The following is a 17841-nucleotide window of genomic DNA, read 5'->3' on the forward strand; positions in this document are numbered from 1 at the left end:
TGAAGCCTTGCCCTCGATGCTGAACACAAAACAGGAACTATTCACCATTACCATTCAGTTTCAAGCCAATGGTATCCATGGTAGGCTTACTGATATGACCAATGTTTATATTTAAGACATTTTTCATTTCTGTTTTTGAATTCTTTTAAGGTCCATTGTTTTCTTAAAAATTACCATCTGTTAAAAGAAAGTTTTTGAGAATGACATTGACTGGTGGGGAATGTCAACTTGCAAGACCTTAAGTTTACATTTACAGCATTTATCAGCATTTACCTTAAGTAGTCCTCAACTTAGTTACCAATCTGCCAATCTGGAAGAAAGTTGCCTGGAATCTCGACCCAGTTTCTACTATAGTTCTGCTAAAATATGTATTAAGTGGACTGTGGGAAACCAAGGACTGGAGCAAAGAAGCCCTATCATAGGAAATGATGCTGGAAAGGAGGGATTTGTATCTGACTCCAGCAAAGGTATAATAAGTGTCCACCCATTGTATCTTCAATCATTTAACAATGATTGGATGGAATTTGGATGGAATTTGACATGGTAGCATTTTGAATTCTGTGAAGCATTCTTATTGGGTTTCACAGAGAGCTGGCATCAATCCAGTATGCCGGATTCTCTCTTTGTAATGGGAGGGTCAACAGAGATGCCAAGTCTGGGTAATGTAAAGATGGTTGGAACTGTGTCAGCGTACACCATCTTTACTCTAGTCAAGACAATTTGTGTGATCACATTGGCAAGGTACTTTGTTTGACCTTAAGACATTTCCATTTAAAACAAGAATTTGGAAGGGTCCTGTTGTCCAGCTCAGTGGCAAAGCTGTTTTTTTTTGTTGTGTCCACCACAGCAGGATGTAAACAGATTGTATACAAAAAGATGCTCCTTCTTAAATTCTGGGGGATTTAAACCATTGTTAACTTGACACTGCCTGGCTTTAGTTAGAATGTTAAAAAAAAGGATAAAATATATTATGTGAATGTTAGAAATGCAGCATTAGACCTCCACTGGCAAATTATTACCATAATGTGCAAAAAATCTGTAAAAATACAAAGAAAACGCAAATTGTCGTTTCAAAAAGAAGAAACTTAAAATACAGTCATCTCATTTCACAGAAATACACCATTCAACTTATTTTAGCATGTCACACCTAACCTAATCACACACAAACACACGACACACACCAAACTCTGGACCAGAACATGGAACAAGAGTACCCCGCAAAGCCAGGCCTTGACAGTAACCCCTCCTGATGGCACGACTCCCGGCGTGCCTCAAAGCCTCAAGGGGGATCTCCCAAGCGGATCAGCGACGGCTGTATAGCACAAGTCGACCCTGTCCCAATTCAAAGCTGTATAGGGGACTGGAACTATTCCCACATTCCCCAACCATTCGCCCTCCTATAGTCATCCTGAAATCCTCAACACTTTGGATTTCAGCATCCTTGAAATCTGGAAACCAAGAGCACATAGTTAACAAACAGGAATACTGAATTATTTAGTAAATAATTATAACAATTAAAGTCTCTTATAATTTTACCTAATAGAGAGAATATTAATTAGTGTTCATTTCAATTAGTGTTTCATAATAATTAAATTTCTTAGGCAAATTTGAAATGTACAATGTAATAAGTCACTTAAATATTAATATACACCGCTCAAAAAATAATTCTACAAACCACACAGGTGGCTCAGATAGTGCAGCTCATCCAGGATGGCACATTAATGCAAGCTGTGGCTGGAGTGTGTCAGCAGTTCCTGGAAGACAAAGGCATTGATTCTAAGGACTGGCCTGTTCCCCAGACATGAATCCACATCTGAGCTAATCTGGGGCATAACTATTACATTTAAAGATCTTATCCAGAGCGACTTACAATCAGTAGTTACAGGGACAGTCTCTCTGGAGCAACTTAATGTTAAGTATCTTGCTCAGGGATACCATGGTAGTAAGTGGGATTTGAACCTGGATCTTTTGGTTCATAGGCGAGTGTGTTACCCACTAGGCTACTACCACTCTTTTATGACATCATGTCTCGCGCCAATGGCATGTTGCCCTACAGACTGTCCAGGAGTTGGCAGAGGCTTTACTCCAGGTCTGGAGGCCACACACACTACTGAGGCTCACTTTACATTTATATTTACAGCATTTACCAGATGCCCTTAACCAGAGTGACTTACAATCAGTAGTTACAGGGACAGTCCTCCCCTGGAGCAACTTAGGGTTAAGTGTCTTACTCAGGGACACAATGGTAGTAAGTGGGATTTGAACGTTGGTCTTGGTTAAACACTAGCCTACTACCACCCTCATTTTGTTTTAAGGACATTACATCAAAGTAAGATCCGCCTGTAGTGTGCATTTCCACTTTAATTTTGAGTGTGTCTCCAGATACAGACATCCATGGGTTGATAAATTTGATTTACATCGATAATTTGTGTGATTTTGTTGTAAGCACATTCAACTCTGTAAAGAACAAAGTATTTAATAAGAATATTTCATTCATTCAGAGCTAGGAATACTTATTTTTGTGTTACCTTTATTTATTGAGCTGTGTCTATTACAAAGAATCCAACAAGCTGATAATATTTCAAATTTTCAGGACCTGTTATTTGGCTGAAAGCCAAATAACACAACGTTATGAAAAAATCACAACATTATGAAAAGTTTTAAGCAGGTGTGAAAATATCTTATAAATGTTTGGCCACTTTGCATTTGTAAGTTGATAAAAATGAAATAGTATTTAGATTTTTTAAAGCATTTTTAGTTAACAGCACAAAACAAAACATCTGACATTAAACTTAACACCATGTCACAGGGAAGGCCAGGGCACATTAGCAGAGGTGACTGAAAAGCCTGGATATGCAGGAGGACTGGAGAGTGAGTGTCATGGGTGCTTAAGCTGGCGTGAGAGGGCAGGAGGCTGGGTGTGGGTGCACAGTAGTAGGCATTGGCACATGGGACAAGGCCAATTCCAAAAGATTAGTCAGGTAAAAAGGCATGAGGCAGGCGAGAGTTCAATAACTTTGGTATCCAAAAGTTAAAAAATTTAAAAAGTTTAGTTTGGCAAAAAGGGTTTGTCAGAAGGCAGGAAAAAAGATGAGCAGCGACAAAGGAACAAAACCATGATGATGAGCAGGCAAGGATTCAAGATGGCCGCCCAGTATTCGTAGAGAAAGCTGACCTCTTCCTTGTCTGTTTCTAGCAGCTCAGCCTTGTGGACATCCGTGCGCCCACTGCTGGCGGGGAGGTGGAACAGTATTACAGTATAATCCAGTAAATATCTTCTCTACTCTTGTTGTTTAGTTTGTGGCTGAAGACTTCAGTTTAATACTTCTGTATAAAACTTGTGTGTGTAAATGCATATTCTTCGTATGACTGAATGTACTGACCCTATGTTATGATGGTTCCTTAGCCATATTGTGATAACATCTGTACATTATTAATTATTACATAAATATACAACATAAGCTACTTTCTTTATGCATATATACGTTATAAACACGTTAGAAAAAGAATATCAGTAAAATAACATTAATCATTTGTATTTTTTGTGTTTACAGTAATTTTATGTTAAATCAAATTTTGCCATTAAAGTAAAAAGTACATAATCCCAATAAGTCTGATATATGATTGTGTAAAATTTCTGTAAAATAAGTTACTGCTGTCACTACTAACTGGATTAAAGTGTGCACATGCTCAAGAATAATAATTATCAACCATTTGTTTTTAAATAAAGCTTGATGAAAACAGAATTCAATCAAAGTTTCAATCAAATGTTTGAGAAAGACTTAGGGAACCTTAGGGACACCAAGAGACTTTTAAATAAATGACTGGAGGGGAAAAACCCATACTGCAGTGAATAGGGAGAGTGAAAGTGAAGTGACTGTCATTGTGATGCAAAGCACAATGCACACAACGAAATTTGTCCTCTGTATTTAACCCATCACCCTTAGTGAGCAGTGGGCAGCCATGAAAGGTGCCCGGGGAGCAGTGTGTGAGCTTAGTGAGCAGTGGACAGTGCTTTGTTCAGTTGCACCACAGTGACACCGAATGCAGCTCGGCATTCAAATCGGCAACCTTCAAATTATGGGTCTGCTTCCTTACCCTCTTGGCCACCACTGTCCCACAGAATTGTCTACCAAAAGCTTTGGAAAGAAATATATGTTTCTGCTTGGAAATTACGAATTCTTAAAAACATTCAGGCCACTCACTGAATTATTATTATCTATAGGGTTTAGGAATTCTAAATATGTACATAATTTCTGAAGTCAGCTCTAAAGCTCAACTGGGTGGACTGGTGTGTACGCCCTGAGGTGGAATGGTGCCCCGCACTGGTAGATTCCCTGCTCAGCACCCAGTGTTCCAGGATGTGCTCTGGAAGCTGCATGGAAAAGCTTTAAACAATAAAAATATATATATTTCTACGTCTCCAGATTTTTTTTATTAATTGTGCTTTCTGTGATTATTCCCCTATAACAAAAGAAGCATCAACACTACAGATCATAAAAAATTGATTATCCTATTAGTATAAACTAGTATAGTATATCCGGTTGACTATCTGTTGAATGTACTCTGTTTAAATAGCTATTGGAGACCATAAATGGGAAATATACAATATAATGCCGTTGGATATTAATTTATGAACATTTACAGTCAGGACCATAAATATTGGGAAATTGACACAAGTCTAATCTTTTTGGTTCTATACACTAATAAAAAAGATTTGAAATGAAACTGCAGTGAGAGAAAGGGAGAGTGAAAGTGAAGTGACTGTCATTGTGCTAAAAATATTTAACACTGAGGTTTATTCACATTGTTAAAGAAATATGATTACACCTTTTTTTTTTTTACAAATTCAGTTTAATAATTACACTAATGTGTAATGATATAAATTTTATGTCTCTAGTGTTATGTTTTTTACATTATCATCATTTGATGCTATATTACTAAATGCCTGGGATCAAACCTATATTAAGTAGCACGTAGCTTCTCCACTGCATCATTATGGTGATGGTAAATTCTGCCACCATGTCCTCAGCTGTAAAGCTATAATATAATGACAGCAGAACTTTAACTCTGCTGTTAGAGTTGGTTTACTTCTCTTAGAGACTCTATCTAGACAAAATAGGTTTACTCTGATTGACACATTTTTTACTGTGTGTGAAAGTCACATAGAAATGCATGGATCTTATAACTTTTTGGTAATTGTTAATGATGATGTTTGTCAGTAATACGGCATGTGACAACTTTCTAGAAGGTGGGCTACATTGACAAAAAGCAACAGACAACCAGCAATGAATCTATAATCATGGAACACATGGACCAATTGCCATGGACAATGAAACATTTTAAATATTTTTTTTACTTTGGTCAATAAATCAATTATGCATGACATTCTGCACATGCTGTTAATACAAATTGAGTAGCAGGTTGGATTGCATTGTTTTATCTGTGCTTTGAGTATTTTATTTATGTGTTACAATTTTATTTGGAAAAGATCCATGGAAATAGATAGGGTGTGGGCATGAGAGCTATTAATAGTTCCTGAAAGAGGTGTTTGTCAAATCATTGTTCTCATTGTAATTCCTGATGGTGTGCCTTGAAGGTTTATGTGGTCTATCAGGAGTGCCTCTGTCCTTTAAGAAATGTTTGAAAATAGACATTACAATAAAAATATTTTCTTTTCTTTTGAATACGCAGACAGCAATGGGGAAACAGAACAGCAAGCTTACCCCTGAGGTGATGGAGGACCTGGTGAAGAACACAGAATTTAATGAGCATGAGCTCAAACAGTGGTACAAGGGCTTTCTGAAGGACTGCCCCACTGGCCGACTCAACCTGGAAGAGTTTCAGCAGCTCTATGTTAAGGTACAGCTGTTATCCTTATCAGGAACATTCTCATATTCACAGGTTCAGACTGTCCTAACAAAATGTTCTTTCTTGGCTACACAATATTAACATAACAAAGGATAATTATATTGCTTGTAGTGCACAGAGTGAAAAAACACAAATGCATTTGATTACTTAATTACTGCAGTGATTAATAATTTTCACGTGGATGTCCAGAATGTCCAGAATGATCAGGTTCCAGCTTTCTAAGAAGGGAAAGTACATAAGTACATGAAGTGATGCACCAATCCATTGCTGTATGTGCAAGCATGAGTAGATCCAACAGATGGGACATATTCGGTATTGACAGTATGGCACCAAGAATTTGGATTTCTGGGATAGAATAAGTGTGTGTGTTTTTTTTTAACCTACTGCACATGCAACTAGGCCCGCTATGCTGCACCGTTGTGGCATCTGGTGGTGTGGGCTGTACGACAATGAAATCTTTTCTGTATTGTTTCCATAAATATATAATATGGATGGTATAAAATACATACTTTTTTTCAGGGTACACAGTATTTTCCCCACAACATCCCAGCTTACCATGGGTTTTTTCTGTTTCCAATGTAAATGATTAAAAGCTGTGACAAAGTTATTAGTTGGTGTTTTTTATTTAACCAATATTTAGAAATATAAATCAATATACAAAAAATAAAGGATAATATTGTTTATCTGCCATACTCTACTGATTGTTTTCCCTCCACACATCATGTCTCCTTGTCACTGTCATTCTTCTGGCTTTAAGGTAACACTTTAAACTGGGGGACTTCCTAGTATACGCAAGGATGTGTTGAATTGTAAAGAGACATATGTACGATCATGATTAGTGCCGTTTTGATGCGCTGTGATTCTTATACAAATTCTGATGTAAAGGGTTTATCTCTGGTCATGGATGATAAATGCAGAGCCGCTAGCCACAATTACAGGGTGTGCACACTGTCACATTACATTTATTCCATATGAGCAGTCTGCAGGAGCAGCAGAGGTTGAAGGGTAATGCTGTCCTCTGTACCGTAGTTGTGCATCTCCCTGAACTTCAGTACCACTGAGTCTGATAGTTGCTTTACAGCGTCAACCCAAGGTTTAATCAATTGAATGGACAAAGTTACATCAATGAACTCCATCAACTCAGGCCTGAGAGCAGCAGAAATGTTTGAAGGGAGGGGAAATTCCCGCACAGTTTATTCCATGCTGTGATTACTGCAGCTAAAGGAAACTGCCCCTTAACCAGTGCCATTTCACAGGTTATTGTATGCACTTGGGAAAGGAGGTAATGAGATGGATACTATGTGATGTCCAATGACAATGTTCAGCTGCGTTACTTTTACATGTTCAACCTGCTTATAACCTGCTTTTTTTTGTACACCTCTTTTCCGTCATTGAAGTGACATCTTTTACAGGTAATCTTTACATGTCCGCTGTCATAGAACAAAAGCACTACAGCTCAGCTCTCACTAAATGATCTGTATGTCCATAAAACTTCTAATGTTTAGTGGGTTATGGAAACTGTATTCCAGTTAATGCAAGTTAATAATGAACCTTGCAACACTGCAAAATTTGTAATGCAGGGATCCTACAATCATTAATAACCTGGAAAAGTCATGGAATTTGAAATGAGAATTTTCCAGACCTTGAAACGTTTTGGAAAAGTAATTGAAATCTGATTGACAAATGAATGTATAATGAAAGTACATAGTTCCCATAAGACTGCCTGAGAAACGTTTTTTTTTGCTTTTGCTACATTTTCAACGTTTAAAACTAGTGCAGGTCTGTATTATCTTTGCTGGCTTTACGTAGTGAACCATTTTTACATGGTGCTGTGTGCGAAGCTTCCAAATTCCATCCCTGAACTTTCTCAGTCACGTGTCTTCTTTAAGTAATGTAAATTACAGCTGAAGATCTATTCCCAAACCTGATAGAAGACCATTGTACTTGGGCTCGTGTGTGCACAAGCAGAGGAAGAAACACCGTCATTTCAGTTAAGCTTTTCAGGATTGTCATAAGTTTAATTTTAACAATGTTCTGGTAAATGTAACTTTTTGTCATTTTTTTTCCTCACATTTGCACAGAAAATATGGTCATGAAAATTTGTCTTAGAGTAATGGAAAAGTCATGGAAATTATTTTGTAAAAATGTGTAAGGACCCTGGTAATATATAGTTAGAGCATATACAATATATGTAAATATGCAATATATCTGCATATATTTTGCATAATATTTATGCAGATTTACTCTGCAGAATCAGTTGCTCAGAATGGTATTACCACAACTGAATGGATTTCCATGCACAGATTTAGGGTTTGGGGTAGGCAAAAGTTTAATAATAATTTGAAGCTTTTATTTATGCACAAAATAGAAATGATAATGGATTGCTTGGAGAAACAGCTTAATCAGAAGTGAAAGTTAAGATGGAGAGATGTGTTCTTTTGTTTTAAACAATGAGGTCATCTTGCTGCACCTTGTGCAGCCTATTAGCAGCTTTATTCTAGGGGGCAATTCATGTACATATACTCTATGTTACAGGTTTAAAATTGAAAATGAAACATTTGGTGAATATTTTTTTTATGTAATGGTATAGGGCATTCTCCTCCCAGAAAAAGTAAATATCATGATATAATACCCTCAATGTCCATGAAGTGAAAATACTGTGATTGTCACGGTACCAGACACACCTCCCCTCTCACAGGGGGCGTGAGGCCGAAACTACGACTGGCCACCAGGAAGCAGATGCGAACTGGGTCAATGTGCTCTATAAATTGACCGGCGCACTTTTGAATCGGCACCCGCTTATCATGCGTTGTTGCACTGTGTTTTAACGCTAGTATTCTTTTCTGATTCGCCTAAACGACTACTCTTTTGGATTGCTCTTACCTGTACTCAGTGTTGTAGTCAAGATCAGACAAGATCAGAGGGTATCAAGACCAAGAAATTGCTGAGACTAGAGGGTACCTAGACAGAGACCAAGACACACTAAGGCGAGACCAAGACCAAGGCTGGTTGAGGCCAAGACTGAAAACAGACTAGAGCTAGAATCAACATCACATTAGTCCAATCAACTGTACAGAAAAAAGGCATTGCTGTAAAGTGTCATTACTCATTAAATCTAATTCAGGTTTCCTTTTCAATTATGTTGTTTATATGTCTCTCATTTAAAATTTCCCAGATTTGTCATAGTTATGAGGCCTGGTGGAAAATAATATTCTCAGCAATCATCTCCTATAACCACAGCAAGCACAGCACACGGTGACACAATGAAATGTATCCTCTGCATTTAACCCTTCACAACAGTGAGCAAGAAGTATTTCTAGCAGCCATGAAAGGCATTTGGGGAGCAGTGAGTGGCACCTTGGTGGTTCAGGATTTGATAATGTCAATTTTACACACTGCTCCACTGAAAATGTGAGGAGCTCCACATGCACTCAGCCGTGTTTAAAATTCACTATTTTGGGATAAAGTTTCATTTTACAGATTCCCACAAACATTTTTTTCACACAATCAGCGCCACTCCATCTGGAATCTGTCTATGATGTTTTTGTTAAGTGAATGTGGGAATCTACAACATTTTAAGTGAAGCTGGGATTTATTTTCCCAAAACAGTGAATTTTAAACATGGTGCACCCTCACATTTTCAGTTGCGTATAAAACTGCAGACATTAAAAAAACACAAATCAAAACTGACATTATCACCTCTACACATAATATAAACAATGTTAACAATGGTTAAGTAATGTTATTGTTTGTAATGCCATCTAATAGGCTTGTGACGATTTAGAACACCACCAAAAAACAAATATATTAAATACAAAAAGGCCATCAATATTGTAAAATAAATAAAATATCTGAAGGCTTGTGCAAATATTCAGTTTCTTCTGAGCATGCTCAGTTTAAGACATTGCAGTAGCACATGGTGCATAATTCAGAGTGATGGTCTTTTAAATGCTTAGCTAAATTTGTCATGCTGATTTAAAGCACTTTGTGCAAATGCGCTTTCCCTGGTCTGGATGATATCCGATATACTTCCAGACAGTGCTCTTGCCTTTTCCATTTGTTAGCAAGCTTGGTACAGCAGAGTTAATGACAATGACAATCACTTCAATTAATGCTTTCGCATTAATTTTCGCAGGGGAGGGACTGCCCACTGCAATGCCTGGTGAAAATTGTTGTTGTCTGGTTGTAGTAGGGTGATAGTAGCCTAGTGGGTAACACACTCGCCTATGAACCAGAAGACCCAGTCAATCTTCAGACTTACTTATCTGGCAATAAAGTCAAGTTGACATGATATCATCTTCGCATTGAATCCCAGCAGCAGAAGTACATCTCAAGCTGTCATTCATACATCCCCTAAAAAAAACAGCTGTGTTTACTGAAACACATTACAATGCTGTAACAAAACATCACTGGTTGTGATTTCCTTTTATTTAGTCCATGCTCGCCAGGTCCCTGCGGCAGACGGAGGAAACAGGAGGAGTGTTTATCCTACCTTGCTGCATCAGTTTACCCTCCACAATCCCCGCATTGACGCTACTTCCTCCTTCCAGCACACATCACTGCAGGATTGACTGAGTGTGGCTCGTGACAGGTTCAGTTCCGTGCAAGGCAGTGTTCCGCTGCACACGATGCTGGGAGGAGTCGCTCACCATGCTACATCGTTGGTGTTTAGTAAGATGTAAGAATGCCTTCCATTGTGGAGTGAGACATTTACAAAAAAAAGTACAAACAGACAGGAAAAAAACACAACTTGTTGACTTTTCAGGATACGTTGATTTATGCTTCTGAATTTGACAAACCAACTTTTCTTTTAATACCCTAGTTCACAGTATGAAAAAAAAACATTTAGCAAGCAGGATGTCTATGGCAGGACAATGTGAGGCTGTCAAAAGAATGGCTTCAGAAAAATCTTTCTTTTGGAGTGACCAAGTCAGAGACCAGACTCAAACCAATCGAGATGCTATGGAATGACTTGAAGAGAGTCATGCACATGAGATTTCCAAAGAATATGACAGCTAAAGCAGTTCTACCAGGAAGAATGGGCAAATATTCCTCCTGAATCCACAGCTATAGGAAGTGCCTGGTTGGGATTATTGCTGCCATTATGGGCCCGAGTTATTAATTCAAAGGGCCCATAATGTTTCTCCAGGTTTGATTGCTTGGAGATCGCTATATACTTTTCCCACTAGCAATATGAGTTGTTTATGTTGTTCTCAGTGTGAAAGATCACATTTTGGTGAAATTCTGATTACAATTTATGACAAATTATTGCAGAAAATTATGGTTCACTTTCTTGCCTTTGTATTTGAGTGATATCTACATGTGATATCTGAGTCATTTAATATCTATGTAGGCAGAGATTAGACTACATGAGAGATATAAATTATCAAATAAATTTTAAATAGTGGTTATTGAAAAAATCTATTTGTCCAACAATTAGGTCTGTAACAACGGGCCTTATTTTGGCTGCTCAAATGCCAATGAATCTAACAGGTGCACCAAATTTTCAATGGCATTGTATTTAAAAATTCAGTTTTACAAGTATAATTTTTCTCCTTTTTAAATGTCATGGCTGCCCACTGCTCACCAAGGGTGATGAGTTAAAAACAGAGGACACATTTAAATGTGTGCACTGTGTGCTGTGCTGTGTATCATAATGACAATCACTTCACTTTCATGTTTAGTGTTGTTGGAGCTGTAAGATCAGGGTGATATTGAAGTGGGTAAAGGGTAAAGCTTGGCAGGGAGCCAGTCGGTAAGCCTTACAGATGTACTTTGGGTTATTCAATAAATTCAATCAATCAAGTACCTCACATTGGAACAGTGCTGAAAGGCCCCTAGTAAGCAAGCCAAATGTGACAGTGGGGGTAGTAGCCTAGTGTGTAAGACACTCACCTATGAACCAGAAGACCCAGGTTCAAATCCCACATATTTGCATTGAGTGCCTGAGCAAGAAACTAAGATGCTCCAGGGGGACTGTCCTTGTAACCAATGATTGTCACTCTGGATAAGGGTGTCTGATAAATGCCATAGATGTAAATGTAATGACTGTGGGAAGCAGAAAGTCCATGAACTTGGTATTGAACCTGGTATTGCCTGGTATGGGAAATGAGATGTGGTAACTGTAATGTAGGTGGAAATATTATGACCAAATTATATTACTGACATGTTTGAAATTATTTGAGTGCTGAGTGCTTTTAATTATGACACTTTTGTACTGCAGATGTGATTAGAATAGTGTAAATATCCTCCCCAATGAGACGATGATTCAATTAAAGGAGTACCTGCACGAGTGTTCCGGGTCCAGTCTAATTCATCTGTGTGTGTTTGTGAGTGTGTAGCTTTGTCACTCAGGGGTCTTAATGCTGTTGTATTTTTTCAGATGTTGTGTGGAATGTTTCCCCGTAAAAATTTGTCATTCAAAAAACATATTTATTGTTAGGGAGGGGAGTGTTCAAGAGCGGCTGGGGGGACAGGTGGGAGGCAGGAGAAGGCAGAGATACCAGAGGGAAGTCACAGTACCAGAGGGAAATCCTCATCCCCGTCTTCCTCTGCTTATCTGGGTCCGGGTCGCGGGGGCAGCATCCCAAGTAAGGAATCCCAGACAGCCCTCTCCCCAGCCACCTCCACCAGCTCCTCTGGCAGGACCCCATGGCGTTCCCAGACCAGACTGGAGATATAATTTCTCCAGCATGTCCTGGGTTGACCCGGGGGCCTCCTTCTGGCAGGAAATGCCCGAAACACCTCCCCAGGGAGGCATCCAGGAGGCATTCTGACCAGATGCCCAAACCACCTCAACTGGCTCCTTTCGATGTGTAGGAGCAGCGGAGTCCCTCCCGAAGGTCCGAGCTCCTCACCCTATCTCTGCACCCAGCCACCCCACGGAGGAAATCTCATCATTACCCAAAGCTCATGGCCGTAGGTGAGGATTGGGACATAGATCGACAGGTAAATTGAGAGCCTTGCTTTCTGGCTCATCTCCCTTCTTCCCTCACTTATGAACAAGACTCCGAGATACTTAAACTCCTCCTCTTTCCCGACCCAGAGTTGGCAAGCCACCCTTTTCCGGTCGAGAACCATGGTCTCAGATTTGGAGGTGCTTATCCTCATCCCAGCCGCTTCACACTGGGCTGCAAACCTACCCAACAAGAGCTGAAGGTCAGAGCCTGATGAAGCTTGGAGGACCACATCATCTGCAAAAAGCATAAACTCGACACCCTCCACACCACAGCTGCGCCTAGAAATTATGTTCATATAGGTTATGAACAGAACCGGTGACAAAGGGCAGCCCTAGCAGAGTCCAACCCTCACTGGGAACAGGTCTGACTTACTGCCGGCTATGCGGACCGAGCTCACGCTCCTCTGGTCAGGGACTGAATGGCCCTTAACAAAAGGCCATCCACCCCATACTCCTGGAGCACCCCCTATACGGTTCCCCTGGGGACACATAAGCCTTCTCCAAATCCACAAAACACGTGGATTGGTTGGGCAAACTCCCATGCCCCCTCCATCACCCCAGCAAGGGTAAAGAGCTGGTCCACAGTTCCACTGGATGAAAACCACATTGCTCCTCCTCAATCCGACTGGACCCTCATCTCCAGTACCTTGGAGTAGACCTTTCCAGGGAGGCTGAGGAGTGTGACCCCCTTATATTTGGAACACACCCTCTGGTTTCCATTCTGCCACTACACCAGAACTGCCCCCGATGTCCACGCAATGTTGCAGAGATGTGTCAACCACGCCGCTCCGCCGCTGTGTAGCTGTTAGACTATGATTTGTTTTGAGTTCTTTCACTTCCCTTTTTTCCATCAAGCCATGTTCTTTTGTGTTAAAATAAATATTTTTTTCCCTGATATCTCTTCTTTTGCATTTCACTCCCGCTCCGACCCTGAGATGTGACACACACAGCATTCATTCACTAATGTGACAGTATAGACCACCTAGTGTGCACAAAGCAACTTCGGTCAAATGTGCTTTGTGACTAAAAACACTCAAAGTAAGGTATACAGTTTTATTATGGGATTTTATGTTCTGCAGTTTTTCGGCTGATGGCGATACTGGTACTGTTATAATCTGCAGAGTGTCAGTGATAAATAATTTAGCATGGTACATGATTTAGCATGGTCAGCCAGCATGGAGCTTGCCATAGGACGACAGAGGATGTGAGCATGGCGTCACTTTGGTGGATGCATGCAGATGGCAGCAGAGGGAGAGCGGGGGTGAAAAAGCTCAGCGGTGCAGTTTGTGGGCTCGCTTCTTTCAGGCTCGGGCCAAATTCTGTCAGGCTTCGGCTGTGTCTGACCTAACTTTTTATTATCTGTCATTCTCTCAAAGTTTAACAATGACTAAAATGACAGGCTGCTCATTCTCACTCGTTAACTGTTCCAAGGGAAGAAGGGGAAACATGTTGGGGAAAAGCAAACATATTTGAATCAACTTTGGGGAAGGGGAAATTTGTGAGCCCACGTTTTGTCTTTCACCACAAAGAACTGTTGAATAGTAATAAAGATAAATGCTGTTAAATTGAAGTAGTTACAAAGAGGCAGAAATAGTGATTATTGGCCCAGTGCACAAAAGGGTTAACATTAGCTAGATCCGTCCAATATCCATCAGCACTGACATTTTTAATTAAATTAGAAAAGAGATTTAGTCAGTACCTCAGTACTGAGCTCTGACCAATGAGTTATAGTGGCTGCAGGCCACAAAAATAATCCATTCGTTTTTCATTCCCTCCCCATCCCCCCTCTCTTTATCTAGCTCTCTCTTTAAATATATATATTTTCTGTTTAGCCTTGCCACTCCCAATGTCATATAAAAAGCATTTACAGAATCACATCTGTGAGAAAGATATTTAGATTGCACCAGGTCCATTGTGTGGGCTTGTTAGCTCCATTGGTTTAAAGCAGGATTTCTAGTTGCTTGCATGAGTTCAGTATCAATATCAGTAATTTGTGCGATCAGTTTTCTGGATAACCATTCTTAATAATTGCTGAGGACTTTGTCAACTTTAAAGAAGAAAAAATATAACACCTTTGTCAGTCATTTACCACAGATCCACCTCTGTGTCACGTTGGCTGGACATGGCGAGGAAGGAGAACAGGGGATTTATTACACAGAACAGGAGGAGACATCACCAAACATGGCAGACACATGTGACAAGAAACATAAGTACAAACACAAAACTCCGGTCCAAACCTTGGACGCAGAGTAGCCCCTATGGGGATCCTGACAGTACCTGACAGTACCTTTGTGAAGGGCGGGGGGGGTGGCTTCAGTGGGGGACGGGCACCCTGTTTGCCATTCACATCCGCCACGCCCCACCCCGGTAAATGGCTGCTTCTCCTCTCCTTGAATGCCACCAGACATTGGACCATGGGGCAGGCATCCTCCACTGCATGGAAAACCCATTGGCCACGTCAGGACCCTGCAAAACATGAAGCCAACACTAGCCAGTGACAATGGGGTTGGCAAGTCCTCACGGCGAACCATGGCTCCTTGGATCTCAGTGGGCCGGGTTCAAATCTTGTCAGAACGTTCTGTCACGGTGGCTGGACATGGCGAAGAAGAAGGACGCATATGTCATGAGACAGGGTATTTATTACATGGAGCACATGACGGGAAATATCACCAAACATTGGACCTGACGGTGAATAGACACAAACAGGGCAGCTTTATACAATCATATACAGGTGACAACAATTAGGAAAGGTTAGAATAATCCCAATTCTTAATAAATCTACCTCCAATATTTCTGATATTTCCAATTATAGACCAGCTTGGCATGGCAGTGGATAGCTTCCTATCAGGAGGGCTCAGTACTTGGCCCTCTCCTGTCCTTTTAAACCAAATCTCTAGGTCATAAGGTCATATCGTTATCCTATGCATTATCCTATCACAGCTCTGCAGATGACATCCAACTCATCTTTTCTTTTTCACCATCAGATGTAAACTTGTCAACCAAAATCCCTGCCTGCCTGTCTTAACATCTCATCTTGGTCGGCCAAACCAAACTTCTGTTCATCCCTGTTGATTGTTCCCCACAACAGGAACTCCCTGGAAAATTCATTCCCTGTGCAACTGCATGCAACTTTGGGATAACCATGGACAATTCAGCATGATCTAATGCAGAGAGAGGCACGTTAGATGAAGACAGGACATAATTCCGCAGTTTGAAAAGGTTCTTGGGATGTGTACTATTAAAACAAGACAGAATTTTGTAGATATTTAGAATAAAGTTTTTCATAATTTCCACACATCTCTGATTGTCGCTGTGGGACTTACTCAGTCAGGACCCACTGTTGTGGTTGTTTTCCCAGATGGCCACTGGGGAATTTTATTTTTAAATAAAATTCAATTTGATCAAGTTTACATTTGTCTTTGTTTGATGGAACCAGATTAAAATATATTTTATACTTTCAAGTAGTGATCTTTTAAATCTGATCACTTCTTTTTCCCTCAATGTAAATATTTTTTAATTTAGTTCAGTTAAGCTGAACACATTATTAGGAAAGTGTAAACTGCATATTCGTATCTCAGCTGAAAGTTGGTGAGTTATGTCATGCTATTCACATCCATGGTGATTTGATCCAGAGACATGATTTATCACCCCTTTTTATTCTGCTTTTTAAGATGCCAAACAGGACCATTTTATTTTTCTCCACCTGAATGATTTAACATCTTCATTCTTTTTATTTCAGTGCAATAGTAATACTAGAAGAAGTCTCTACCTCGGTTGTAAAGACATTGATTTCTGGGAAATCAGAGAAATTCCTTTTCTTTGCCATCTTCTAGTCCTTCTTTGTCGCAAAGTTTTGGGGTGCAGCCATGTAAATGACACTGGCTTCCAGCAGTTGAGGGAGAAAGAACTCCCGATGGAGGAGGAAAAAGAGAGGCAGTAGCTGTGAAGAGAGACTCTTTTATACTATGCATTTCACTTGTGAAAATGTTGCCACAGGCCAAACTTATTCCTAACTTGCTTCAGATAAAAGTGTCTGTCGAAGACTGAAATGTAATGGACATTTCCAGATTGCCTTCAGTTGCTTCAGCAGCTTCTACTTGACTCTGTTCAAAATGTACTTTAACTTTATTTTGTTATCCAGCATTACCATGGCAACAAACTTGTTATTGTCCTATTTAATCTGCATTATTAACACTGGTTTACAACAGACATACTATATATTATAAGGACAAGCTACTTACTCAAAAATGTTGATTTTTAAAACCCCTGAAACACCTTTCCACTGGAATAATTGGGAGTGGGAGAATGTGTATAAAGATATGTATATTCATAAATTAGCAGCACTGACATTTGAGCCTCACTGTCTTCAACATTGCAGATTTACAGAACCTGTTTTTCCCTGGTATGGAGGTATAATAATCTCTGGCAGTTTGTGGTGTGGGAGTTCAGCTATGCCTGCATTACCATGTCTTTCTTTGACTTGAAAAATCCTTAAGGGGATTGTAAGATGTTTATTTGAACACAGTTCAGTGCATGCACATTTCAATTGTTCCTGAGGTAAGTAGCAAATGATTATAAAAGGAGTTTTTTTTACCTTCCCTCAGGCACTGAAGTGGCATAGAATTTAATTTAACTCACAATATATATATATTAGAGGTGGGCATAGATTAATTTTCTTAATCTAGATTAATATAGAGTAAGCAAAATTGATCTAGATTAATCTAGATTCTAGACTAATCGACATTAATCTACATTAAAATGGCTCATTTGAATTCTGCCAAAGGCATTCAGAATATGTGTGCTACACAAATAATGACTAAAAGTAAGTCTTTAAGAACGGGTTTCTCAAGCCAGGTGGCGCATTAGACCAGGGGCTCATCTCCTGTTTCTAAAATGCATCACAAACTGCTTGAGAAAGCTGTTCCACTATGATAATTGGTGATGAAAATAAATTATGTTCAATAAGATGTACTTGTGTTTACCAACTGTTTATTCAGTTAAATAGCTGCATC

The 17841-nt window shown here is 39.7% G+C and overlaps 1 protein-coding gene across 3 annotated transcripts in view; it reads left to right on the plus strand.

Annotated features, from left to right (window-relative positions):
• vsnl1a (visinin-like 1a) overlaps nucleotides 1–17841 on the plus strand; it is a 31766-nt gene that overhangs the window by 2217 nt on the left and 11708 nt on the right. Inside the window, exons 2-3 of one of the 3 annotated variants that reach the window (XM_029002332.1) lie at nucleotides 3197–3267; nucleotides 5695–5862. In XM_029002332.1, coding sequence (XP_028858165.1) covers nucleotides 5701–5862 — 162 coding nt within the window. In that variant the 5' untranslated portion in view covers nucleotides 3197–3267; nucleotides 5695–5700. The remainder of the gene's footprint in view (nucleotides 1–3196; nucleotides 3268–5694; nucleotides 5863–17841) is intronic. The other 2 variants (XM_029002333.1, XM_029002331.1) reach the window with 2 other exon arrangements.

Source organism: Denticeps clupeoides, chromosome 14, assembly GCF_900700375.1.
Source record: "Denticeps clupeoides chromosome 14, fDenClu1.1, whole genome shotgun sequence".
NCBI classification, from domain to species: Eukaryota; Metazoa; Chordata; class Actinopteri; order Clupeiformes; family Denticipitidae; genus Denticeps; species Denticeps clupeoides.